We start from the raw sequence: 27,134 nt of genomic DNA, 5'->3' as shown, positions 1-27,134 counted from the left end.
TTATTCTTATAGGATAAATTTATTGTTATGGAAAGATAGATTAGCATTTTTTCCTTTTCCGTTTGAAGATATGACTTCATTTACCCCAGTGTCTATTGTTTCTGTTGAGAGAGTTGTTGGTCTAATTGGTGCTGCTTTCAAATTGATCTATTTTTCCTCCCCTGACTAGATAGTTATAATTTTCGTCATTGTTTTTTATTTCATCGCCATTTATGATATACCAAGGTATAGTTTTTTCTTTAATTATTCTTCTTGGAGTGTGTAGGTCTTCTTGAGGTCTTTTAGCAGTTTTAGAGCACCATCAGCCACCTTTGCTTTTGCTCCATTTTCTCTCTCTTTTACTCCTTCTAGGATTCCAGTTTCAATTCTAACAATTTCAACTTTGGGTCTTATCACTATATCTTCTAAATATCTCATGTTGCTTTCTGAATTTTTTGTTTTATTTTTGCTTCATGCATCACTCTGGAAATTTTCTTATGATTTTCTTTCAGTTCAATAATTCTTTCTTTGTCTGTGTCTAATCTGATAATATTATATCTGAGGAAAGTGTAGATAAAGTTCAAAATCTATGATGATGTTTTCTTTTTTTCGGAGAGAATTTATGCTTTCCTCTCTCAGGCAGCTAGAGGCATTAGCAGTCCAAACTAGCTTCATTTACTTTCTGGGACTTGGTAATTCTGAGTTCAGATTCACTCCTTGGGTATGCTTGCTTGAATCCTTCTGATTTATCTTTATATTTTGGACAGAGCTCTTTGGAATCCCTGTCTCCAGTTTTCACTCCCTTTGTTCCATGAGTCTATCAGATGTTCTAACTAGCTTCTCATCTTTCTATAAACTACATCCACCTGAAACATGGAGCTCATCACCTCTCTCATTTTAACTTCTCTCCCAAACCTTGGCTCAGATTTTTACTAGGTTATTATCCCTCCAGTGTCTCTAAGGATAGGGATTTAAGTTTTGCCCATTTTTTCCAGTTGTTGCCAGTGGAAGGGTTACGTATCCCACAATATTCAAACACCATAGCTTATGTTTTCACTCTTCTCTACTGTTGCAGAAGAATTTATGGTTGTTTCAATATTTAATTCTTACTTAGCTATGACTATTAGTTACATGAGAGTAGAAAAGAAAAAAATTTGGGATACGTTCTTTACAATCACATTTCAGAAAATGTGAATCATTTAATTCTGTATTTTTCTGATAACATTATAGAGAGGGAACACTTAGCCATAATAGTGTACTATGAAAGAAAGCGTTGCTCCTGCTAAGTGACTTCGGTCGTGTTCAACTCTGTGCGATCCCATAGACAGCAGCCCACCAGGCTCTGCGGTCCCTGAGATTCTCCAGGCAGGAATACTGGAGTAGGTTGCCATTTCCTTCTCCAATGCATGAAAGTGAAAAGAGGAAGTGAAGTCACTTAGTCGCGTCCGACTCTGCGTGACCCCATGGACTGCAGCCTACCAGGCCCCTCCATCCATGGGATTTTTCAGGCAAGAGTACTGGAGTGGGGTGCCATTGCCTTCTCTGAAAGAAAGCGTTATAAAGCTCAAAATCAAGAGATCTGAGTCCTTGGTTGTAAGGACTGTGAAGAAACTGTGAAAATGTGAGCAGAGTACTTCAGTAGCAGACAGTAAGGGGATTAGGTTAAAAGAAATACTGGGTAAGTTTATTTCAACAAGTATATACAGCTAATAACCAAAGAGACCTTTAAATATCACTCTTGACACATGACCACTGCATTGGGACTTCAGCTTTTGTGCAAGTCTTGAATGTACATCCTGCTGACACACAAAATTTGCTCTCTACAGTTTTTGCCAAATCTGAAATTGACTCCTAACTTTTAGTTTTCTTTGAGCTTGAAAGACTGAAAATTTTGATAAACTGATGGAGAACAGACTACTTAATATGCTTATTTAATTATGTGATGTTTTTATTTCTCTTCCTTTTTTCTGGGCTGTATCTGGACTGATATATTCTGACTTTATTTCAAGATACTTCTGCCATGATTAGAAGAAAGATAAAGAAAAGGATCCAAAACTAAGTGATGATGAAAATTTTCTGTTAAGATACGTGAATTTTCTATTCTTCAAAAATAAGCTTCCTGCATCTATTGACATTATCATATGGTTTTTATCTTTCAATTTGTTAACATAGTATATCACATTGATTCATTTACATATATTGAAGAATCCTTGCCTCCCTGGAATAAACCCAACGTGATCATGGTGTATGAGCTTTTTGATGTGTTGCTGAATTCCATTTGCTAAAATTTTGTTGAGGATTTTTGCATCTATGTTCATCAGTGATATTGGCCTATAGTTTTCTTTTTTTGTGTTTTTTTTCTGGTTTTGGTATCAGGGTGATGGTGGCCTCATAGAATGAGTTTGGAAGTGTTCCTTCCTCTGCAAATTTTTGAAAGAGTTTTAGAAGGATAGGCATTAGCTCTTCTCTAAATGTTTAATAGAATTCTCCTATGAAGCCATCTGGTCCTGGACTTTTGCTTTTTGGGAGATTTTTTATCACAGCTTCCATTTCTATGCTTGTAATTGGGTTGTTCATAATTTCTATTTCTTCCTGGTTCAGTCTTGAAAGATGGAACTTTTCTAAGAGGTTATCCAGGTTATTTCTTCTGGGTTATCCATTTTATTGCCATATAGCTGTTCATAATAGTCTCTTATAACCCTTTGTATCTCTCCATTGTCTGTTGTAACCTCTCCTTTTTCATTTCTAATTTTGTTGATTTGATTCTTCTCTCTTTTTCTTCCTGATGAGTCTGGCTAAAGGCTTGCCAATTTTGTTTATTTTCTCAACGAATCAGCTTTTAGTTTTATTAATCTTTACTTTTGTTTCTTTCATTTCTTTTTCATTTATTTCTGCTTGGTTCTTTATGATTTCTTTCCTTTTACTAATTTTGGAGTTTTTTGTTCTTCTTTTTCCAGTTGTTTTAAGTGTAAAGTTAGGTTGTCTATTCGATGTTTTTCTTGTTTCTTGAGGTAGGATTGTATTGCTATAAACTTCCCTCTTAGGACTGCTTTTGCTGCATCCCGTAGGTTTTGAGTTGTTGTGTTTTCATTGTCACTTGTTTCTAGAAATTCTTCCATTTCCCTTTTGATTTCTTTAGTAACCTGTTGGTTATTTAGAAGCATGTTGTTTAATCTCCATGTGTTTTTGTTTCTTACAGTTATTTTCTTGTGATTGATATCTAGTCAACACAACATTGTGGTCAGAGAAGATGCCTGATATGATTTCAACTTTCTTATATTTACTGAGGTTTGATTTGTGACCCAAGATGTGGTCTATTCTGGAGAATATTTCATGTGCGCTTGAGAAGTTGTATTCTTCTGCATTTTGATGGAATGTCCTGAAGATGTCAATGAGATGCATCTCATCTAATGTATCATTTAAGACTTGTGTTTCCTTATTAATTTTCTGTTTTGATAATCTGTCCATTGGTGTGAGTGGGGTGTTAAAGTCTCCAACTATTATTGTGTTACTGTCAGTGTACACACAATGTGTGTACTGTCAGTGTTTGTCTTATGTATTGAGGTGCTCCTATTGGGTGCATAGATATTTACAATTGTTATGTCTTCCTCTTGGGTTGATCCCTTGATCATTATGTAGTGTCCTTCCTTATCTCTTATAATCTTCTATATTTTAAGGTTTATTTTGTCTGATATGAGGATTACTACTCCAGCTTTCTTTTGCGTCCCATTTGCATGGAATATATTTTTCCACTCTGTTACTTTCAGTCAATATGTGTCTTTTGGTCTGAAGTGGATTTCTTGTAGACAGCATATATATGGGTCTTGCTTTTGTATCCATTCAGTCAGTGTCTTTGACAAAATTCAGCACCCATTTATGATTAAAACTCTTCAAAAAATGGTCATAGAAGGAGCCTACCTCAACGTAGTAAAGGCCATTTATGATAAGCCTACAGCAAACATTATTCTCAATGCTGAAAACTGAAAGCATTCCACCTAAGATCAGGAACAAAACTCGGGTGTCCACTTTTGCCACTATTATTCAACATAGCTCTGGAAGTCCTAGCTACAGCAATAAGAGAAGAAAAGGAAATAAAAGGAATCCAGATCAGAAAGGAAGTAAAGCCTTCTCTGCAGATGACATCAGTTCAGTTCAGTTGCTCAGTTGTGTCCGACTCTTTGCGACCCCATGAATCGCAGCACTCCAGGCCTCCCTGTTCATCACCATCTCCCAGAGTTCACTCAGACTCACGTCCATCGAATCCATGATGCCATCCAGCCATCTCATCCTTGGTCGTCCCCTTCTTTTCCTGCCCCCAATCCCTCCCAGCATCAGTCTTTTCCAATGAGTCAACTCTTCTCATGAGGTGGCCAAAGTACTGGACTTTCAGCTTTAGCTTCATTCCTTCCAAAGAAATCCCAGGGTTGATCTCCTTCAGAATGGACTGGTTGGATCTCCTTGCAGTCCAAGGGACTCTTAAGAGTCTTCTCTAACACCACAGTTCAAAAGCATCAATTCTTCGGCGTTCTGCCTTCTTCACAGTCCAACTCTCACATCCATACATGACTACAGGAAAAACCACAGCCTTGACTAGATGGACCTTAGTGGGCAAAGTAATGTCTCTGCTGTTGAATATACGGTCTAGGTTGGTCATAACTTTTCTTCCAAGGAGTAAGCATCTTTTAATTTCATGGCTGCAGTCACCATCTGCAGTGATTTGGAAGCCCCCCAAAATAAAGTCTGACACTGTTTCCACTCTTTCCTCATTTATTTCCCATGAAGTTATGGGACCTCATGCCATGATCTTTGTTTTCTGAATGTTGAGCTTTAAGCCAACTTTTTCACTCTCCTCTTTCACTTTCATCAAGAGGCTTTTTAGTTCCTCTTCACTTTCTGCCATAAGGGTGGTGTCATCTGCATATCTGAGGTTATTGATATTTGTCCTGGAAATCTTGATTCCAGCTTGTGTTTCTTCCAGTCCAGCTTTTCTCATGTACTCTGCCTGATACTGTACATAAAAACCCCTAAAGATAGTATCAGAAAATTACTAGAGCTAATTGTGAATTTAGCAAAGTTGCAGGATATAAAATCAATACATAGAAATCACTTGCAGTTCTATATAGTAACAATGAGAAATCAGAAAGATCAGTTAAGGAATCAATCTCATTCACCATTGCAACAAAAAGAATTAAATATCTAGGAATAAACTTACCTAAGGAGACAAAAGAACTGTACACAGAAAATTATAAGACACTGAAGAAAGAAATCAAAGACGGCATAAACAGATGGAGAGATATTCCATGTCTCTGGGTAGGAAGAATCAATATTGTTAAAATGAGTATACTACCAAATGCAATCTACAGATTTAATTTAATCCCTATCAAATTACCAATGGCATTTTTTTACAGAACTAGAACAAAAAATTTCACGATTCATATGGAAATGCAAAAGACCCAAGTAGCCAAAGAAGTCTTGGAAAAGAAAAATGGAGCTAGAGGAATCAATCTTCCTGACTTCAGATTATACTACAAAGCTACAGTCATCAAGACAGCATGGTACTGGCACACAAAAAGAAATATAGACCAATGGAACAAGATAGAAAGCCCCAAAATAAAACCCATGCACCTATGGGTACCTTATTTTTGACAAAGGAGGCAAGAATATACAATGGGGCAAAGACAGCCTCTTCAGTAAATGGTGCTGGGAAAACTGGACAGCTACATATAAAAGAATGAAATTAGAATACCTCCTAACACCATACATAAAGTTAAACTCAAAATGGATTAAAGACCTACATGTAAGACCACAAACTGTAAAACTCTTAGAGGAAAACATAGGCAGAACACTCGATGACATAAAGCAAGATCCTCTATGACCCACCTCCTACAGTAATGGAAATAAAAACAAAAGTAAACAAGTGGGACCTGGTTAAACTTAAAAGCTTTTGCACAGCAAAGGAAACTTTAAGCAAGGTGAAAAGACACCTATCAGAATAGGAGAAATTGATAGCAAAGGAAACAACTGACAAAGGATTAATTTCCAAAATATACAAGCAGCTCATACAACTCAATACCAGAAAAGCAGACAACCCAATCAAAAAGTGGGGAAAAGACCTACCTCATACCAGTCAGAATGGCCCTCATCAAAAAGTCTACAAACAATAAAATGCTGGAGAGGGTGTGGAGAAAAGGGAATGCTCTTGCACTGTTGGTGGGAATGTAAATTGATACAGCCACTATGGAAGACAGTATGGAGATTCCTTAAAAAACTAGGAATAAAACCACTGTATGACCCAGTCATCCCACTCCTAGGCATATACCCTGAGGAAACCAAAATTGAAAAAGACATATGTATCCCATTGTTCATTGCAGCTCTATTTACAATAGGTAGAACATGGAAGCAACCTAGATGTCCATCAACAGATGAATGGATAAAGAAGTCATAGTTCATATACACAATGGAATATTACTCAGACCTAAAATGGAATGCGTTTGAGTCCGTTCTAATGAGGTGGATGAACCTAGAACCTATTATACAGAGTGAAGTGAGTTGGAAAGAGAAAGATAAATACCATATTCTAATGCATATATATGAAATCTAGAAAAACAGTACTGAAGAATTTATTTACAGGGCAACAATGGAGAAACAGACATAGAGAATAGACTTATGGATATGGGGAGAGGGGAGGAGAGGGTGAGATGTATGGAAAGAGTAATGTGGAAACTTACATTACCATGTGTAAAATAGATGGCCAACAGGAATTTGCTGTATGGCTTAGGAAACTCAATCAGTGGCTGTGTATCAACCTAGAGGGGTGGGATGGGGAGGGAGATGGGAGGAAGTTTCAAAAGGGAGGGGATATATATATACCTATGGTTGATTCATGTTGAGGTTTGACAGAAAACAGCAAAATTCTGTAAAGCAATTATCCTTCAATAAAAAATAAATTTTAAAAATCAACTTTCAAAATACTATTTTGCTTCACAATTATGATTATAAAACAAATGTATGTAAGACAGCAAAAGAGACACGGATGTATAGAACAGACTTTGGGACTCTGTGGGAGAGGGACAGGATGGGACGATTTGGGATAATGGCATTGAAACATGTATAATATCATGTAAGAAATGAATTGCCCATCTAGGTTCAATGCAGGATACAGGATGCTTGGGGCTGGTGCACTGGGATGACCCAGAGAGATGATATGGGGAGGGAGGTGGGAGAGGGGTTCAGGATTGGGAACTCATGTACACCCATGGCAGATTCATGTTGATGTATGGCAAAACCAATACAGTACTGTAAAGTAAAATAAATAAATAAATAAAACAAATGAAGCAAATTACAAAATTTTTTTTTGAAATCTGCGTGTCACACCCTTAAAACATGCACTTAATTTTCTGTTGAGTCCATTCGTGAACTCTGTGCTTTAGTTTTATCCTAAACTAAAGCCCATGATCAAATTATTATGCATGTGGTGTATAAATAACATCTATTGTAAGTCTAGTGCTGATATTATATGAAATGTTAGAAGAAGGAATTATCATCCTTATCTTTTTGTCTTTTAAAGCCCAGAGATAAATTCCCATTATTTTTCCCCCATTGACGTTTATTAGAAGGATCCTTAGAGACAAGTCACCTGCGCTTACTGGCCAAATACTACTAATCCCTCAGTGCAAAATGGCTGAAGTAGAGAAAATTAACTCTCAGCACCAAAGGGAAACTTAACTATCTCATCTTGTTACTATGAAATAATTTTCCTTTAAGGCTCCTGACCTACAGAAGCCAGATTTCTTCGGAAATGCCCAACACCTCCTTGGCAAAAATAAGTCTTATCTAACTTCATCTTTTGGAATTGCTTTCAAGACTTCCACACAATTTTTAAAAATATGTTCAATAGTAAAAACAGTTGGATTACAAAGTCCTGAGCACAGAAAGCACCGTAGAGGAGAGAAAGGAAAGGAACAAGTAACTTGCTTTTATTGAGTGGGTATTTGGGTCCACTTAGTATGTTTGGGGGCTTCCCTGATAGCTCAGTTGGTAAAGAATCCTCCTGCAATGCAAGAGACCCTGGTTTGATTCCTGGGTCAGGAAGATCCCCTGCAGAAGGGATAGGCTACCCACTCCAGTGTTCTTGGGCTTCCCTTGTGGCTCAGCTGGTAAAGAATCCACCTGCAATGTAGAAGACCTGGGTTTGATCCCTTAGTTGGGAAGATGCCCTGGAGAAAAGAAAGGCTACACTCCTTATTCTGGCCTAGAGAATTCCATGGACTGTAGTCCGTGGGGTCACAAAGAGTCGGACACAGTTGACAGACTTTCACTTTCAGTATGTTTGGTACCAGTAAAGTGCATGTAGTACGTATTCTTTTTCTTATAACAGAGTTCTTAAGGTGCAATTTATATACCATAAAATTAACCATTTAAAGTAGGTAATACAGTTGTTTTTCTTGTATTTACAATTTTGTAATTGTGACGTTCTTCAAATCAATTTCCAAATATTTTCATCACCCTCAAAGCTCTGTACTCAGTAGCAGTCATTCTTCATTTCCCCCAACCTGCTTCCCCTCACCCTACAGGTAACCAGTAATCTCATTGCTGTGGCAATAGGTTTGCCTGTTGCATTCCACTTCTTGGAATGGAATCATACACCATATGGTCCTTTGTGTCTGGCTTCTTTCCATGTTGTGATGTGTATCAGTACTTCACTCCTTTTTGTTGCTCGAACAATACAATGTTGTATTTGTTGCTGGAACAATACAATATTCCATTGTATGAATATATCATGTTTTGTTTAATCGTACATAAAGTTGATGAATGTTGGGCTATTTCCACCTTTTGGCTATCAGGCATAAAGCTGCTATGAACATTCATGCACAGGTTTTTCTGTGCATGTAAGTTTTCATTTGCATTATGTATGTACTTAGAATTGCAATTGTTGGGTCATACGATAACTATGTTTAACTTTTAGAGGAACTGCCAAACTGTTTGTCAAAGTAGCCATACCATTTAGGTTCCCTAGGCAATACATGATGGTTCTAATTTATCCACATTTTCACCAATGCATATTATTGTCTGCCTTTATATATACACACACACACATATATATATAATTTTATTAATTTACTTTTGGCTGTCCTGAGTCTTCCTTGCTGAGCAGGATTTTCTGTGCTTGAGCCAGGCAGGCAGAGTCTGCTTTCTGGGTGTGGTGCACAGGCTTCTCACTGCTGCGCCTTCTCTTGTTGCAGAACATGGTCTCTAGGGCGCACAGGCTTCAGTAGCTGCAACACAAGGGGCTCAGTAGCTGTGGCCTCTGTGGGTCTAAAGCACAGGCTCAGTAGTTGTGGTGCACAGGCTTAGTTGCTTCACAGCTTGTGGAATATTCCCGGATCGGGGATCGAATCCATGTCACCTGCATTGGAAGGTGGATTTTTTTTTTCTTTTTTTTTTACCACCAAGCCACCAGGGAAGCCCTTATCTGTCTTTTTGATTGTAGTCATCCTAATAGTAAGAAATGGTATCTCATTGTGGTTCTGAGTTGCATTTCCCTAATGAGTAAGATATTGAGAATCTTTTATTTGCTTACCGGACACTAGTCTTATCCTCTTTGGAGGAATATCTATTCAAGTCCTTTGCCCATTTTTAAATTGGGTTGTTCGTATTCTTTGTAAACCTTCTTTATACAGTCTAAATACAAGTTCCTCAGCAGATATATGATTTGCAAATATTTTCTCTCATTCTGTGGATTTTCTTTTCATTTTCTCAATTATTCTCTGCAGAATAATAGTTTGTAATCAATGGAGTAAAATTTATCTATATTTTTCCTTTTTCACTCATGATATCCATGCCCTGATTTTACACACAGGGAAACTAAGGATCTGAGAGGACAACCAACTTCCTAAAGGATTATCCCAAATAAACCCTGAGCCTCTCTCAGGCTTCTCTCAGATGCCCCTGCTCTTTGCTCCAGAGTCATAGGACAGAACATTCCAGCTTTGCTGTGGAGATCAGAAAGAGACTTATTGCCTGATTGAGAAAGTCTTTGAAAAGTTTGTTTTTCCTCTTTCTCTAGTTCCTGTTTCATATATCTACTTTCCTTTATGGAAGTTTTGAAAATATTTTAATTTAGGTGACTGATAAGGCGGGGTGAGAAAATTAGGAACACTATTTTGAACTTTAGGTTGTATTATACAGTAAAAAAAAAAGGGGGGGAGATAAATGAATGAGAGAGCATCATAAAGACCCCAAGAGCATCCCTGAGCTCCCAGGCAAAGCATCACGCAGCTTCCTAGGCAGTCCTGGGAGAGCCCCTTTGGTGGCTGCCTTGGAAGGGGACAGGAATATGTAGGTAGGCCAACTCTGCTGCAGTTGCCAAAATATCAGCTTGTGACTTTATAGATACATTTGAGTGGCTCTTACACTTGGCAAAGGTGACATGATACTCTGCATCCACATTTTTATGAGTTCTTCAGCAATGCTAATGCCTTAGAAAGTTCTGTTAATTTAGGCTGGACGAGAGATCCAGAGCCTTGTTTCTGGCACAGCTTTTAGTGCATCTGGGGAAAAAGGTTGAGATCAGCATTTCAATAGATAGTCTTGCCAAGGAAGTCCTGAACTGGAACAATGCACTTGTGTTCAGGGACTCTACCTTTGTCGGTTCAGCATCTACTTGGGAACCTAACCACATCTACCTTGCCACACAGGCTTTAGGGCTTCTGTGCCTTTCTGTTGTAATTTGTAAGCTTCTGTTGCTCATTTGAAGGTTATATTTCAATGCAACTGACTCACTACTTTCCCACTTTAAAATGATCAAGCCCCTTGTTATGATCATTTGAGGAATTTTCTCCACAGATACAGGCTACATCAGGATATCTGTTGTATCAGTGTCAGGACCTTGTCTAACAGACCCTATGCATTCTTGAAGATGCCCGCCAAATGGCAAAAGCCTTTGCCTAGGGAGGGGGTTTGGGACGGGGACACGTGTACACTCGTGGCTGATTCATGTCAATGTATGGCAAAAACCACCACAATATTGTAAAGTAATTAGCCTCCAATTAAAATAAATTAATTGATTAAAACAAAAAAATAGCCTTTGTCTAGAAGAATAGGTCTTGACATCTCTGAAGATTCTTATGATTATTAACATTTTGAAGTCTCTATCTCATAGCATCATGAAAGGCTTTTCCTCATTTGACTGGGTTGGACCCTTTACCTTGAAGGTTCTTATCCTCTGCCTGTGAAGACTCTTATTCAACCAGGAGTATCTCAGTTCAGATACTGTGAAACCTTTCCTAAATCTTGAGCTCTAGAATATCCAGTGTAGGCCTTACCTCTCGTTTACCGAGGCCAGTTCTGTATGGGTCTTTCTCTGACAGATTGGGAGCTAGGTGAGAGCATAGGCCATCTTCTTATTCATCTTTATTGTTTCCTCCACTTAACATTCCCACCTGTGGGATTAGGAGATTGGGACTGCGGGATAGGACAGGTGGTGAATGCCTAAGAATTTTGTTAATTTGAAAGTGTATTTCATGTTTAAGAAACAGAATGTATTTACTATACAAATACATAAGAAAATGGTATATTTTCTTAATTCTATGTTCTGTGTTAAAGAGTATCTTGGTGAATACATAATTTTGAGATCTGAGTAGTATTTCCTTCCTCAAGGCCACTAATGACCCTCCAAATATTTGACTATGCTGTTATATCACTGGCCTTCATGTTGCCCAGGGTAAGTATTCTCAAAAGCATATCAATTGTACTTCATTGCATGAATCTCAGTATTTGCCTTGTAGGGGACAGTTTCTTTAAAGAAATTGTACTTTGGAAAATGTTAAGAAAGTTGACTCAGAAAATGGAAAATGGGGAATATGGTAGATTACATTGTCATTCAAAAAATATTTGCTGCAATTCCTTGGGAGAGGGTGAACTTTTCTACCTTGGTGACATAAAGACTGACAATGAGACTTGCTCTGGAGAATGAAATGTGATGGGAAGTATGTGTGGCCCTTCTTCCACAGTGTCCCAGCTGCCTTCCAGATAGAGGAAGCTGAGTGGCTATGGAGCGCAAGAAAGAAAAATAAATCTTTGTTGTAAAGTCACTGAGATTTAAGGGGTCTTTTGCTACTACAGCATAAGCCAGTCTGTCCTGATGGAATCGGATAAAGTTCCAAGTAGAGTGGATATAGTGAGAAATATCTGAAGCATAAAATAGCAAATGATTAGCAAAGGCATGAGATCACTACGAAGTTGGAAATTAAGATCTGATATTGAAGGTACTTCAATATAAATGTTGAAGATGGCCATAGGATTTCAAACCAAGATTTAATAAAATTACTGACTGTTTTGAGTATTAAACTTGTTAAATAAATCAAATATGCCTATTTTCATTCTTTTAGCACACTGATGCATTTGTTAATAACCAAAGATGCTTTAGACATTTAGCTAAGCTTGACAGTATATGAAAATTGTCTCACAGACTCTGCCTGGGTGTTTATTCATCTTACTAAGGAAGGTTTTATCTTGGTAAATGATTATAATTTTAAAGAGGAAAGAAAATAGCTCAAGATGGTAATTACTTGCATTTGGAGGGAAAAAAGGATTTATGGGAGATATGGCATTTGACCAAGGCCTTGAAGTATGGTTAAGGAAAGACATTTCTTAAGGGGAGAGCAAGGGGTGAAAATCAGCAGAGGCAAGAAATGTGTACAATTATTTTGAGGCAATAAGGATACTTCTTGGCTAGAAAATGTTATGATTAATACAGAGGCATGGTGTAAAAGAAAACTAATGTGAACTTGGGAAAACATTTTGGAGAGACTAAAGTTCCCAGGTGACTGTTTTGACCTTTATGGGAAGCAGCATAAGATGTTGAACATGTGATGAGTCTGCTTTTGAAACATGTGGAGAGTACTTGGTGCCAGGGCCCAGGCAAGGCTCTGACCTGGCTCCTCATATCTGCAGCCACATAGACATGGAATGTATTATAAAACAACAGAATGTATCAGATCTATCAGTGGAAGCTTTATTTCACAAATGGTGTAGAAAACTTGGTTAGTTGTTTGTGGAACAGAAACCAATGTGCATGTTCACTTCATATCAAACCCTGAAATAATCACCAACCCTCAAAATAGGTTGTGGTCAGTTGTTTGTTGGAAACTTATTTAAACCTAAAAACAGGTTTTAAAAATTACAGGGAAAAAAACAAAATGGATAGACTCAACTATGTATGAAAATTTATGTGTTTATATGTCCCTCACCCTACCCTATTACAAGTTTTTTAATAACTGGGAAAATGCTTGTAGAGAATATAAGCAAAGATTAGTATCAAAAGAATTTGAATGAATAGCTAAACACAGAGGAACAAAAAATGAGAAAGGTGAATGAATGGTATAATTCGATTATTTATAAGATTAAATAGTTAATAGTTATAAGGTAAACTGGAAAAGTTCAGTTTCCATTTCAATCCCAAAGAAAGACAATTTCAAAGAATGTTCAAACTACCACACAATTGCACTCATCTCACATGCTAGCAAAGTAATGCTCAAAATTCTCCAAGCCAGGCTTCAACAGTATGTGAACCGAGAAATTCCAGATGTTCAAGTTGGATTTAGAAAAGGCAGAGAAACCAGAGATCAAATTGCCAACATCCACTGGATCTTTGAAAAAGCAAGAGTTCCAGAAAAACATCTACTTCTGCTTTAACTACCCCAAAGCATTTGACCATGTGGATCACAACAAACTAGAATTCTTAAAGAGATGGGAATACCAGACCACCTTACCTGCCTCCTGAGAAATCTCTATACAGGTCAAGAAGCAACAGTTAGAACTGGACATGGAACAACGGACTAGTTCTAAACTGGAAAAGGAGTATATCAAGGCTCTATACTGTCACCCTGCTTATTTAACTTCTATGCAGAGTACATCATGCAAACTGCCAGTCTGGATGAAGCACAAGGGGGAATCAAGATTGTCAGGAGAAATATCAATAACCTCAGATATGCAGATGACATCACCGTTATGGCAGAAAGTGAAGAAGAACTAAAGAGCTTCTTGATGAAAATGAAAGAAGAGAGTGAAAAAGCTGGCTTAAAACTCAGCATTCAGAAAGCTGAGATCATGGCATCCGGTCCCATTACTTCGTGACAAATAGATGGGGAAACAATGGAAACAGTGAGAGACTTTACTTTTAGGGGCTCCAAAATCACTGCGGAATGTGACTGCAAGCCATGAAATTAAAAGACTCTTGCTCCTCAGAAGCTTTGACCAACCTAGACAGCAGACATTACTTTGCCAACAAAGGTACATCTAGTCAAAGGTATGGTTTTTATAGTAGTCATGTATGGATGTGAGAGTTGGATCATATAAGAAAGCTGAGCAGCAAAGAATTGATGCTTTTGAACTGTGGTGTTGAAGAAGACTCGAGAATCCCTTGGATTGCAAGGAGATACAACCAGTCCATCCTAAAGAAAATCAGTCCTGAATGTTCATTGGAAGGACTGATGCTGAAGCTGAAGCTCCAATACTTTGGCCACCTGATACAAAGAACTGACTCATTGGAAAAGACCCTGATGCTAGAAAAATTGAAGGCAGGAGGAGATGGGGATTACAGAGGATGAGATGGTTGGATGGCATCACTGATTCAATGAACATGAGTTTGAGCAAGCTTCAGGAGTTGGTAATGGACAGGGAAGCCTGGTGTGCTGCAGCCCATGGGGTCTCAAAGAGTTGAACATGACTGAGTGACTGAACTGATAAGGTTAAAATCTGGGTTGGGGGGGGAGCATAAGAAGTAATCAATTTAAAAAAGTGATTTGACAAATTTTTCCCAAAGAAATTAGCAAAAGTAATTTTTTAAAAATATTGTGTAATATTGTTAAGGGGCTTCCCTAGCGGCTCACCAGTTAAGAATTCCCCTGTCAGTGCAGGAGACATGGTTCAATCCCTGAATTGGGAAGGTCCCCTAGAGACCAATGGCAACCCACTGCAATACTCTTGCTTGGGAAACCCCATAGATAGAAGTGCCTGGTGGTTACCATCCATGGGGTCACAAAGAGTCAGTCATGATTTAGTGACTAAACAACATGTAATGCTGTTGTTTACAAAATGAGACAGGCACTTCTATAAAGTACTCATAGTGACATGTTCGCTGGTATGGTTCCTTTGCAAAGTAATTTGGGACTGTGTATCAAAAGCCTCCAGCATTGGCCTAATAATTCCTTTTTTGACACATTCATTCTAAGGAAATAATTTTAAGCATAATGAAAGGACTCGACTCAAAGGTATTCCTAAGAATATTACTTAAAGTTTTGCAACAATGGAAGTACTCTAAATTTATCACATTCAGGAAAATGTATTTATAAACTGTAGAATATATGTGTATATATTTGATGGAAAATCAGGAAAAATTAAAAATTGTATATGTAAGTAATTTATAATAAGGATGAAAATGTTTGTTACTGTGAAAATACAATATATGCATTTGATCAGAGTTATATAAAAGAAACTATACACGTACACAAGAGATTGGAGAAAATTTTCAGATTGTCAGCTTTTAAATGCTATGTGTATTAGGCTATTTCTTTTCTCTTTTATATAATTTTGGCTGAAAATGTGATTAATGCTAAAGCAGAAGCCTGGAAATTAGTCTTTCATTTACTACATAGAAGAAATAGTCATATGAGTGAACCAGACTGGAAAAGGGATAGACTGTAGTGACAAAACCCGAAAGGGATGTGAAGTAAAGTCAGGAAAATGCACATATTTGGAGGCAGGAGGGGAACGTGAGCCAGTCAGGCTTGGAGTAGGATGAAGACAAGAAATGCGAGGTCTCCTGAAACTTTGGGTGGATGAATCTCAGGAAGAGAGCATCACCCATCCGTGAAGGCAGGAGGGGAAGAGGCAAGGAATCTGATGAGAAGGCTGGCCTTCCAGCAGCCTCAGTTGAGTCCAGAAAATTAAGAGCTGAGCGGTTTGAAACTGGTAAAGTAGATTGTTGAAATGGTCAGGAAGAAATGGAAGCCACACATGCCTGCTCCCCAACGAAAAACCAAAATCAAACAGAAAAGGTAAATAAATATACAGGTGGCATAGCAGTGGGCTGCTTTCTCACTCTGCGCTGGCAGTGGTGGTGGGGTTCACGACTGTCTAAGTGGAATGTACACATGAGGAGGTTAACACTGGGATTCAAATGCAGGAAAGCAGACTGGATGCTTCTTCTCAGCCCTCTTTGATGCCTTTCCTGTGGTCAGGGCAGAGCATCTCAGAGCACGCTGCTACCTCTGTGCCTCTCACGCTCTTGGGGAGGTGGTCCCTGAGCTGTTCCAGGGGGTCCAGGGTCAGTGCCTCAGACATCTGCACTGTTGCTCTAGATGGGCTGATGGAGGAGGACTGACAGAAACCATTTTGCTCAGTAAAGCCTTGAGCCAAATCTCCCGTATTTACAGTGGAGGAGAAGCAGATTACTAGTTGAAAAATAAATAAGATAGTTGTCACTATTCCAAATTCTAAGCTAAAAACTTTCCCAGAGTTTCCTCAGGGACAGTTTTCAGCTAAGTATGTAAGAGAAGAGTAGCCTCATCAAGACCTCATACGCAGACTGAAAATCATTCATCTCCCAAGTTCTCAATGGAACTTAGCTGGTGGAGGCAGGTTGCATGGTTGTGGACCACCCCTCCATTCTGGGCTTTTCAAATGCATGCTGTTGACCTGTGGAAGTCAAAGCAAACTCTTTGTCTTCTGTGTCCGATCTCCAGTGTAATCCCTGTCTGTTTACCGTAGGTGCCTACCCTCGGCTCTCACTGAGCTTTCGGTTGAAGAGAAACATTGGATACTTCATTCTCCAGACCTACATGCCCTCTATCCTAATTACAATTCTCTCATGGGTGTCCTTCTGGATCAATTATGATGCATCTGCGGCTAGAGTTGCCCTTGGTATGTGCTGTTTTTAAATGATACCTAAAATACAAAGTCACCATATCATTAGAATATGAAGGGAGTTCAAAGACAATAGTTCAACTACAATTTTGACATCATGACACCAGTCTTGCCCATATAGTCACTTTTTATCTTGAAATACTAATTTCATGCATGATTCCCTTGATGTGTTAATTTAATTATAAGGCTCAAATGTGAATTTTCATGCCCATGAAAGGGAAAATATGCTTGCCGAATATTTGCATAATAAAACTGTTTTTGACACTAATTTTAAAGCAAGGATTAACATCTCCTGTTCAAAATCAGTCTATGGCCCAGAAAGGAGACTTGATTAATTGCACATTCTTTTTTAAGTCAGAAAAATAGCCAAATGTTATACCATATCATTGGAATTACACAAAGTAATGAGTATTAAAATGTAATACTAAATTCTGAGTTGTTCTCAAGAGCTCTAGGAACTCTAGTGATCTCTTCTGGCCACTGGTCTCTTAACAATTGGATTATTAGATGATGTACAGTATATATTATGTGTTCCAGTATGATTTCTAATTTTTTTTATTATTTAGGGAAGGCTTATATTTTCAGAAACATTATTTTCTATTGAACTAATTATTGTGAAACTATGTGGACCAAGTATTCATTTAAACACATTTTAGGTAAGAACAAAGCTGAAGAGCAGTTGTCCAATTTATCCCTTATATGGGTAGGGTTTAGTTTAATTCCTGGGAGTGAAGTAATTAATAATACCTTTCAAAATTAATAGGAAAGAGTTAAAACAATTCTGCTTGTAAGCCTGCAGAAAAGCATAAGTATTCAGGGATCTGGTTGTCCCTCTTTCTCACCTTTTCTTCTTACCGTCTCTTCCCAGAAATTTAAGTTGCTTAGCACCTTGCTTCCCAGAGAATGTGTGTACATGTGCGTAAGTGGACATCTGGCTTAGACCCACAGACAAGTGACTCACATTGATTCAAGATTAGATTTTTTTTCTCATGAAATAACATGTAACAGTGGCTTAAGAAACTTAGGTAACTATTTCTAAAGTGTTAGGTGAATGTAAAGACACTTAGAGAAGAATAAATTATCAAAAAATTAAAAGTTTTGTAGTAACTGTTAATCTATTTCTGATGGGTTTGGTATGGATTACCTGGTGGCTCAGCAGTAAAGAATCAGCCTACAATGCAGGAAATGCAGGTTCAGTCCCTGGCTTGGGAAGATCCCCTGGAGAAGGGAATGTCTATCCACTCCAATATTCTTGGCGAGAAAAATCCCACAGACAGAGTAGCCTGGCAGGCTACAGTCCGTGGGGTCACAAAGAATCAGACACGACTGAGCATGCGCACGCACATTGGTAAGGGAAAAATTTCTTGAAAATATCTTCAGGATTTTTACTGCTTGCAGAGGTTACCCTGTAACATCAATCCTTTCTGTGAAAGGCAAAGTCACTCAGTCATGTCCTTTCTGTAGCTTTGCCTTTTTCATTAATGTTACTAGATTGTTCTTCGTTAAGCTAATTTCTCTTATCACCTAAAGAATTTAAAGTGAATTTGTAGGGGCAGATCCCAATTCGGGGAGCTGTTAGCTTATTAAACTTCAGAAGCTCTCTTTAAGAAAAATAATATAAAATATACAAATACAGAGTTCCCAGAACCCCTCCCAAAGCTGTAGGAAGCCTGTGCTAGAGATCAGAAGCTGCGGCTTCCTGAGCTTCCAGGGAATCTGCCTCAGAAAAATCTGTCATTTTTTGCGAAAATCAGAGAGATATGAGTACCAAGAACCAGAATTATCAGACATCATCAGAAGTGAGGTGTTCTGAAAATGCAAATTCCTCAATTTTCTATATGTATGTATCTTAGTTGTTGCTATTGTGTCCAACTCTTTGTGACCCCCTGGACTGTAGCCCTCCAGGGTCCTCTGTCCATGAGATTCTCTAGACAAGAATAGTGGAATAGGTTGCCATGTTCTAATCCAGAGGATCTTCCCCACCCAGGGATCAAACCTGAGTCTCTTACATTTCCTGCATTAGCAGGCGAGTTCTTTACCACTAGTGTCACCTGGGAAGCCCTCTCAATTTTCCAGATGATACAAATTCTATAGCTCCTAAATGGTAAATATCATCTTCCACAACATTAAATAAATAGTCTACCTGGAGTGGGTTAGAGTGGACATAGCCTCATTACAGTGTATGAAAGTAGACTCCTTTTCCTTGACAACCGGCATTGTTGCTATAAACCTCAATCATGCTTCTGTGGGTTTGGGGGACAGAGGAGTGGTCTGCCCAGACTTTCTAAGGTGTTACCACTGGAGATGTGCTGGGTCCTGGTGAATATCAGAAGTCCGGGAGCCAGGCATGAAAGGCAGAATTGAAGACATTTGTTAGTGTCAGGTGGACTTGAGTTTAGAGGTCCTGAAGGCAACTGTGGTCTCCAGGCTTCAGCGTCTGACCTAGTAGACATCTAGCAGGTCCAGCTCTGAGCATGGGACTCCTTCTGTCCCAGCTCCTGCATAAGACACGGTCTTTGAGCCTGGGTCCGCAGGATGTGGACAGTGACAGCACAGCAACTCCATTTGGCTAAGGAAAAGTGTATCATCAGCTTATGAACTCTGAATAACACCAAGAACAGTAATCATGCTGCAACCTACCAAATACTCAGGTGCCAAGTTCTGTGCAAGCCCGTGAAAATGGTTACCTGACCCATGATACAGAAGACACACAGCGCAATGGGCAGTGTTCCCGTTTTACAAAGAAGGGCGTGAAGGACAGAAAAGCTATACAACTGGTCATATAATATTGAGTGTCCCAAGAAAGATTTTAAACCAGTTGGTCTGACTCCAAAGCTCTTAACCACTACAGGTGATTTCTACAATAGACAGTGTACAGAAGAGTTCTTCAGCCTATTACATTGTAAAAATAATGGATGTTTTTAAAAGCTCAGCAAGAATTGTTTTTAATCATTCTTATTGAGGGATCTCTCAAAACCTTTAAGATGCTAATGTGTTCAGTGCCTCTTGGAGAGGATAGGACCATGGTTTGGGGACTTTTGGGGAACAACACAACCCCACCCACTCCACATGTCCTGTCATATACTACATCCTTTGAAATGCTCAGAGTGCTGTTTGTCTTCATCCTGAATAGCTGCATGGTGGTGAGTGCTCCCTGCTTCTAGCTGAGGTACAGGCCTGTGTGTGCAGGTCTCAGTGAAGACCTTGACACACCCCTCTGGCTCAGGGCACTATTGAATCTGGAGTCGTCAGGGACTGTCTCTCTACTTGAAGGGAAATGCTGATTCTTCACCCACCTGAGCTGCACAGATGTTCTTGTGCTTTAGGATCTGATGCCTCTGCTGCTGAGTGCTGACACCCACATCTATTAAACTGTTAGTGCTAGAAGCCACCAGACTACAACGTTGGGAGTTGTAATTACATGGTCTTCCTCAAAACTATTGGTCTTTCTGGAAGTGAAAATTTATATTGAAATAATTTAGGCCACATGATTTGGGTCACAAAGGAGAAAAATGACATATCTTTAGAGCAAATGATATAAATTACATTTTTAATTTCATAATCATCTTTATAAATGCAGTTTTCAAATATATTTTATTAACATACTATTAATGAGAAACAGTTTGAGACTAATAATTATCAAGACTTAACATCTTGGTAAATGTATGAAGAACAGAAAAAGCATCACTCAGCCATCTCCCATTCTGCCATTGGACGGAATTCACTTAGAGAGTTTAAGTTCAGGATGAGGCTGCCAGGAATTGGGTCTCCCGCCAAGAAACTGGAGGCTACCACAAAATATATTTTTCTGTGATGCCGATAATGATAACATTTGCTGTTGTGAGTGTTAACAATACCAGTTACTATCACCATGGCATTTATATTTCACAGCGGCCTTAGACAACAGTTGTGGACCCATCAGGCTCACTCACGTCCTACCGCTGGGACATGGTAGGGCTGGGCTGATAGCCCAGGACCACGTGGTTCTACTACTCAGGCCGTGAACCACTGTGTCTACCACTGTCCACAGTTATCTTGATGGGAAGGAAAACAGTGCAAGGAATTAAGAGACTAAGTAGCCTTTCAGTCTAGGAGGTCATGTGAGCCCAAAGTGGAAAGCCAAGGAGTACTCACCACGAAGCCTTACTCTTGAGGGGTCCTGGAGCCAGGGCTGAGGGCCTGAAGCTAGCATCCTTGCCCCCTTTCAGCTTTGCCAGGCTGAGTGCTCTTGACATGTGCTGGCCCTCCCTGTGCTCTGTTCCTTTAGCCCATTTTCTAGGGATATCTACTGAGGCCTGTGTTGATACATGTCCACTCAGAGCAGTCATCTGGAGAGCCAAAGCAATGACTAAAGCAGAGCACTTTCCAAAGTCCATTTGGAAGGAAAAAACAAGTTATGGCAGCAGCATTACACAATTTTGGATAATAGTGAGAACACCTGATTTTGTAGCATCTATATGGGGTTTTGCACTTCTTTGTAAAGTGTAATTATACCATTGCCATTTTCAAATTTTAAAAGTCCCCAGGTGCACATGAATTTTATGTCAGAGAAGTCTTAAAATATTCTGACATCTTTGATTTCCACACATTCATTGACAGACCTGGTTTGTAGTCAGACATGAAAAGATTCTCTGCTCCTTTGTTCCCTCGTCCCCTCCTCCTGGCAGCTCAGCACATGTGGACACAAGTCTGGGCTCACTTCTCCAGGAGGTCCTGAGTGAGGGGAGCCCTGGGCTCTGGTGCTCCTCCAAGGATGGGATGGGAATCTGGAGGGCATCAGATTAAGATACTTAACAAACCTAGCCCCTCACTCCAGAAGTTGAGTGGGGCTCCAGGGAGTTCAGAGACAAGGTCTAGTGAGCCCATATGTCCGGCCTCTCAGGCTTACCCCACCTGCCGGCCTGGGGAACATCACTGGTTTTCTGAGTGACTGCAGCTGAAGAACTATGGCTGAAGTTCTCACCTGGAAGGTTTCCTCCTTGAGAGGAGTCCTCACATAGCCACGACCCTCTCTCGGGTCCCAGAAGACACAGGAGTAGTCACATGCTGTAGAATCAGTCTCATGGATAGAAAAGAGCTGGCTCTTTGGAACTGCCTTGCTTTTTTGAGACTTCTTAATATTTCAAAAGTTACTATCTCAGAGAGAGCAAGTCAGCAGCAGTAACAGCTGCCACTGAGAAGTGAGTGATGCAGTCCCTTTCCTCATATGTGGCCTCACGCAGCTCAGTGAACTTTGGTCTTATCAGGGGCCACTGAGTCTCCTGATCTCTGTGGCTTCAGGTCATCCTGTATGGAATCAAGAACATGCCCATTGCGATGGGAGAATTACAAAATATGGTCCTTACATGTTTTTAGAGACTAAACATAGCTCCCTGAGGGGAAAAATGACATTATTCACCTAACATTGTTCATGCTAACTAAAGAATTCAAAACAATGACATTGGAAAAAAAGATCAGATCACTTGCCCCAGAGCATGGTAAGATGCTATACTTTGAATGAAATCAGTAGCCTTTGCCTGAAACCACCATGTCCTGAGGCAGTTTTGTAACCTTGTTCTTAGCTGAGGGGGGAACTTCACTCAAACAGTCCCTGTCTTTGCACTCAGGGCTGGATCCTGTCCTTAGTAGCTTTAAGTCACTGCCCCCTTCCCCTTGTGGAGAAAGAAACGGCAACCCACTCCAGTATTCTTGCCTGGAGAATCCCATGGATGGAGGAGCGTAGCAAGCTACAGTCCATGGGGTCACAAAGAGTTGGACATGACTGAGCAACTTCACTTTCACTTTCACTTCTTTACCCTTGCTCTAAGGCCTCATGGTAAGAATCGTTTTCTTCACTAGTGGCCACAAATAACTGTCTTAGATTCTCTACAGATTCATTCTTCTTCCTGGAAGCTTCTCATCCAGACACTTAGTGTTTTATGATAAATTCTGGCTTTGTTTTCATTTCTTCCAGCGTTCATGCAGGGCAACCTCCATCCATCTGTGGATCAGGTGGGATGGGAGGTGCCTCCCAGGTGGGGTAGGGGGAGAGGTGTCAGCTCCCTAGCCTGAGTGACCTGCTGCCCAAACCATGTTTCGTATTTTTTTGCACTTAGATCACCCAATAGTTTTCAATCGCTTGTTTCCAACTACTTCCAGCTGTTTGAGAAAGTAAAGCAGGAAAGTGAGGGGTGAGGAGCTAAGCAGCGGGCCGGCAGCCTCTCACGCTCGCGTTTCTCTTTCAGGGATCACCACCGTGCTGACCATGACGACCATCAACACGCACCTTCGGGAGACGTTGCCCAAAATCCCCTACGTCAAAGCCATTGACATGTACCTCATGGGCTGCTTTGTCTTTGTGTTCCTGGCCCTACTGGAGTATGCCTTTGTCAACTACATTTTCTTTGGAAGAGGCCCTCAGAGGCAGAAGAAACTCGCAGAAAAGAACGCCAAGGCGAAGAATGACCGCTCGAAGGGTGACAGCAACCGGGTAGGCCACCCCGCCCCACCCCATCCCCCACAGCCCCTGCCGTTCCCAGACTCCCTGCCCTGCAGCATCATGACCTTTGAGTGGGAGTGATGTGGGCTTGTTGACCATAGCTTAAAATGTGGCCTCTGCAAGTCACTGAGTTTTATTGAAAAGCAAAGTTGGTGCAGCAGTTGGAGAAGCCAAAAACTTACCAGTTTAATATGAAAAGAAAACGAAAAATAACAGAATGAATGAAATTCTGGCATGTGGGGCCCAAATTTGACGGGCAAAAACATTTTCCAGAATGTTGCAATTTTCCTTCAGTGGTCAAATTACAGATGTGATAGCCAGCACGGCACTGTTCTTCACATGGCATGGACAGCCCTCTCTCTCATCTGCCCTGGTTCAAGGTCTCTAGCGAGGCCAGGAGCTGTGTGCTGTCCCAGGGCTCTCATGGATCTACCCTGGCCAGGCCTTGCTGGCTGTGTTCTGCAAAATGCTCTGAACCCAGAAGTTCAGTTCAGTCGCTCAGTAATGTCCAACTCTTTGTGACCCCATGGACTTCAGGATGACAGACTTCCTGTCCATCACCAACACCCAGAGCTTGCTAAAACTCATGTCCATCGAGTCAGTGATGCCATCCACCATCTCACCCTGTATCCCCTTCACCACCTGGCTTCAATCCCTCCCAGCATCAGAGTCTTTTCCAATGAGTCAGTTCGTCGCATCAGGTGGCCAGACTATTGGAGTTTGAGCTTCAGCATCAATCCTTCTAATGAATATTCAGGACTGATTTCCATTAGGATAGACTGGTTGGATCTCCTTGCAGTCCAAGGGACTCTTAAGAGTCTTCTCCAACACCACAGTTCAAAAGCATCAATTCTTTGGTGCTCAGCCTTCCTTATAGTCCAACTCTCACATCCATACATGACTACTGGAGAAAACATAGCTTTGACTAGATGGACTTTTGTCGCAAAGTAATGTCTCTGCTTTTAATATTCTGTCTAGGTTGGTCATAGCTTTTCTTACAAGGAGCAAGCATCTTTTAATGTCATGGCTGCAGTCATAATCCAGTGATTTATGAGCCCCCCAAAATAAAATCTCTGTTTCCATTGTTTCCCCATCTATTTGCCATAAAGTGATGGGACCAGATGCCATGACCTTGGTTTTCTGAATGCTGAGTTTTAAGCCAGCTTTTTCACTCTTCTCTCTCACTTTCATCATAAGGCTCTTTAGTTCTTTGCTTTCTGCCATATAAGGGTGGTGTCATCTTCATATCTAAGGTTATTGATATTTCTCCTAGCAATCTTGATTCCAGCTTGTGCTTTCTCCAGCCTAGGGTTTCTCATGATGTACACTGCGTATAAGTTAAATAAGCAGGGTGACAATATACAGCCTTGACATACTCTTTTCCCAATTTTGAATCAGTCTGTTGTTCCATGTCCAGTTGTAACTGTTGCTTCTTGACCTGCCTACAGATTTCTCAGGAGGCAGGTAAGGTGGTCTGATATTCCTCTCTCTTGAAGAATTTTCCACAGTTTATTGTGATCCACATAGTCAAAGGCTTTAGCATAGTCAATAAAGCAGAAATAGATGGTTTTCTGGAACTCTCTTGCTTTTTCAGTGATCCAACGGATGTTGGCATTTTGATCTCTGGTTCCTCTGCCTTTTCTAAGTCCAGCTTGAACATCTGGAAGTTCTCCATTCATGTACTGTTGAAGCCTAGCTTGGAGAATTTTGAGCATTACTTTGCTAGCTTGTGAGATGAGTGCAACTGTGAAGTAGTTTGAGCATTCTTTGGCATTGCCTTTCTTTAGGATTGGGATGAAAACTGACCTTTTCCAGTCCTGTGGCCACTGCTGAGTTTTCCAAATTTGCTGGCATATTGAGTGTAGCACTTTCACAGCATTATCTTTTAGGATTTGAAACAGCTCAACTGGAATTCCATCACCTCCACTAGCTTTGTTCATAGTGACGCTTCTTCCTAAGGCCCGCTTGACTTTGCATTCCATGATGTCTGGCTCTAGGTGAGTGATCACAGCATCGTGATTATCTGGGTCGTGACATCTTTTTTGTATAGCTCTTCTGTGTACTCTTGGCACCTGCTTCTGTTATGTCCATACTGTTTCTGTTCTTTATTGTGCCCATATTTGCATGAAATGTTCCCTTGGTATCTCTAATTTTCATGAAGAAATCTCTAGCCTTTCCCATTCTAACGTTTTCCTCTATTTCTTTGCATTGATCACTGAGGAAGGCTTTCTTATCTCTCCTTGCTGTTCTTTGGAACTCTGCATTCAAATGGGTGTATTTTTCCTTTTCTCCTTTGCCTTTCACGTCAGCTTCCTCAGACAACCATTTTGCCTTTTTGCATTTCTTTTTCTTGGGAATTGTCTTGATCACTGCCTCTTGTACAGTGTCACAAACCTCAATCGATAGTTCTTTAGGCACCCTGTCTATCAGATCTAATCCTTGAATCTATTTGTCACTTCCACTGTGTAATCGTAAGGGATATGGTTTAGGTCACATCTGGATGGTCTAGTGGTCTGTCCACTGTGTGATCATAAGACACATGGTGTAGGTCACACCTGGATGGTCTAGTGTCTGTCCAGTGTGTGATCGTAAGGGACATGATTTAGGTCACACCTGGATGGTCTAGTGGTCTGAACCCAGAAAGAGGGCACCAAGCAGTTTCTCCCGAAAGCTGCCTCGTCTCACTCTTATGTATTTCCAATTACAAACTTTGCAATTAGATGTCATTTCCATTTATTTTATTAATAAAAACCATATGTCATTGCAGTTATAAATGCTGTTTTAGTGAAAGCACACCGTTGTCTCTATATAAAATTTTGTCTTTATCTTTTACCTGTTGCATCACTTCAAGTCTTCAAAAATGTGCCTGCACCGATGGACATACTGGGCTTGTTCCTGTATTTCTTTACTTTTAAATGCTTCTAACTGAATTCACTTATTCTCATGCTCATGAGGTCTCCTTGTTCTTTCTGAAGCTCTTAGTGTGTCACTGACCCAAACCTCTCGCAGGGGCGTGGCAGCTCCTTGGAGGAGTGCAGTGCCCATGGCCTTCCAGTGGTCAGAATAGGTCCCTAGGTGTTCATGAATGGGTGAAGGCAGTTAAATGACTGTAAATGGCTCCTGTCCTTTCAGTGGCACATAAAGTTGGTCAGAGAAACCAGGATTTGTGAATCAAATCAGGCTTTCACAGGCAACATGACTTTTAATTTCTTACTGGAATGTATGCTTAGCGCCATGCTGGTGTGTTTCTAAATTAGTCCACATCCTACTATGCATACACTGTGTGCTCGGGTCACACTGTTTCCAAGGAAACAAGAATTCATCGCTTTATTATTGTTTCCGTTACACAGAGACACACATACAATGCTGTTTTTCCAAATCCCCCCATAATTTGAACAGGCTTAGATTTCTTCTAAATGGTGCTCTTTAGAAAGGTTAGATTGTTGTGCTACAGAAATATCTTTTTTAGTGAAGCTTAAATTTTAAAACAGAAACAAAACCCTCAAAATCTCTAAATCCGCAGTCAAAATTAAGCAGAATGTAGAATTAATATATTATAAATCAGATGCAGAAGAAAATTCATGAGTCCATTTTTATTGTTTTCCTGAAAATTTGTTTCAATTTCTCAGCAGTTTTCTTAAAGCCTTTATATGTTCATATTTTTAAAAATCTGTAATTATAGATATCAGTTCTTACAGTTTAAAGTCAGCATACAAATGCATGTTTTAAATGCGTATTTGATGCTGTTAAA

General features: G+C 39.9%; 1 protein-coding gene across 2 annotated transcripts in view; it reads left to right on the top strand.

Moving 5' to 3' along the window:
- Nucleotides 1-27,134, top strand: part of GABRB3 (gamma-aminobutyric acid type A receptor subunit beta3) — a 288,530-nt gene that overhangs the window by 249,671 nt on the left and 11,725 nt on the right. The window contains exons 7-8 of one of the 2 annotated variants that reach the window (XM_027956995.3): nt 16,750-16,902; nt 23,130-23,374. In XM_027956995.3, the coding sequence (XP_027812796.1) occupies nt 16,750-16,902; nt 23,130-23,374 (398 nt within the window). The remainder of the gene's footprint in view (nt 1-16,749; nt 16,903-23,129; nt 23,375-27,134) is intronic. The other variant, XM_042235017.2, reaches the window with a different exon arrangement.

Source organism: Ovis aries, chromosome 18 (assembly GCF_016772045.2).
Source record: "Ovis aries strain OAR_USU_Benz2616 breed Rambouillet chromosome 18, ARS-UI_Ramb_v3.0, whole genome shotgun sequence".
NCBI lineage: Eukaryota > Metazoa > Chordata > Mammalia > Artiodactyla > Bovidae > Ovis > Ovis aries.
The sequence above is the reverse complement of the archived record's forward strand: the minus strand, read 5'-3'. Positions and strand labels throughout refer to the sequence as shown.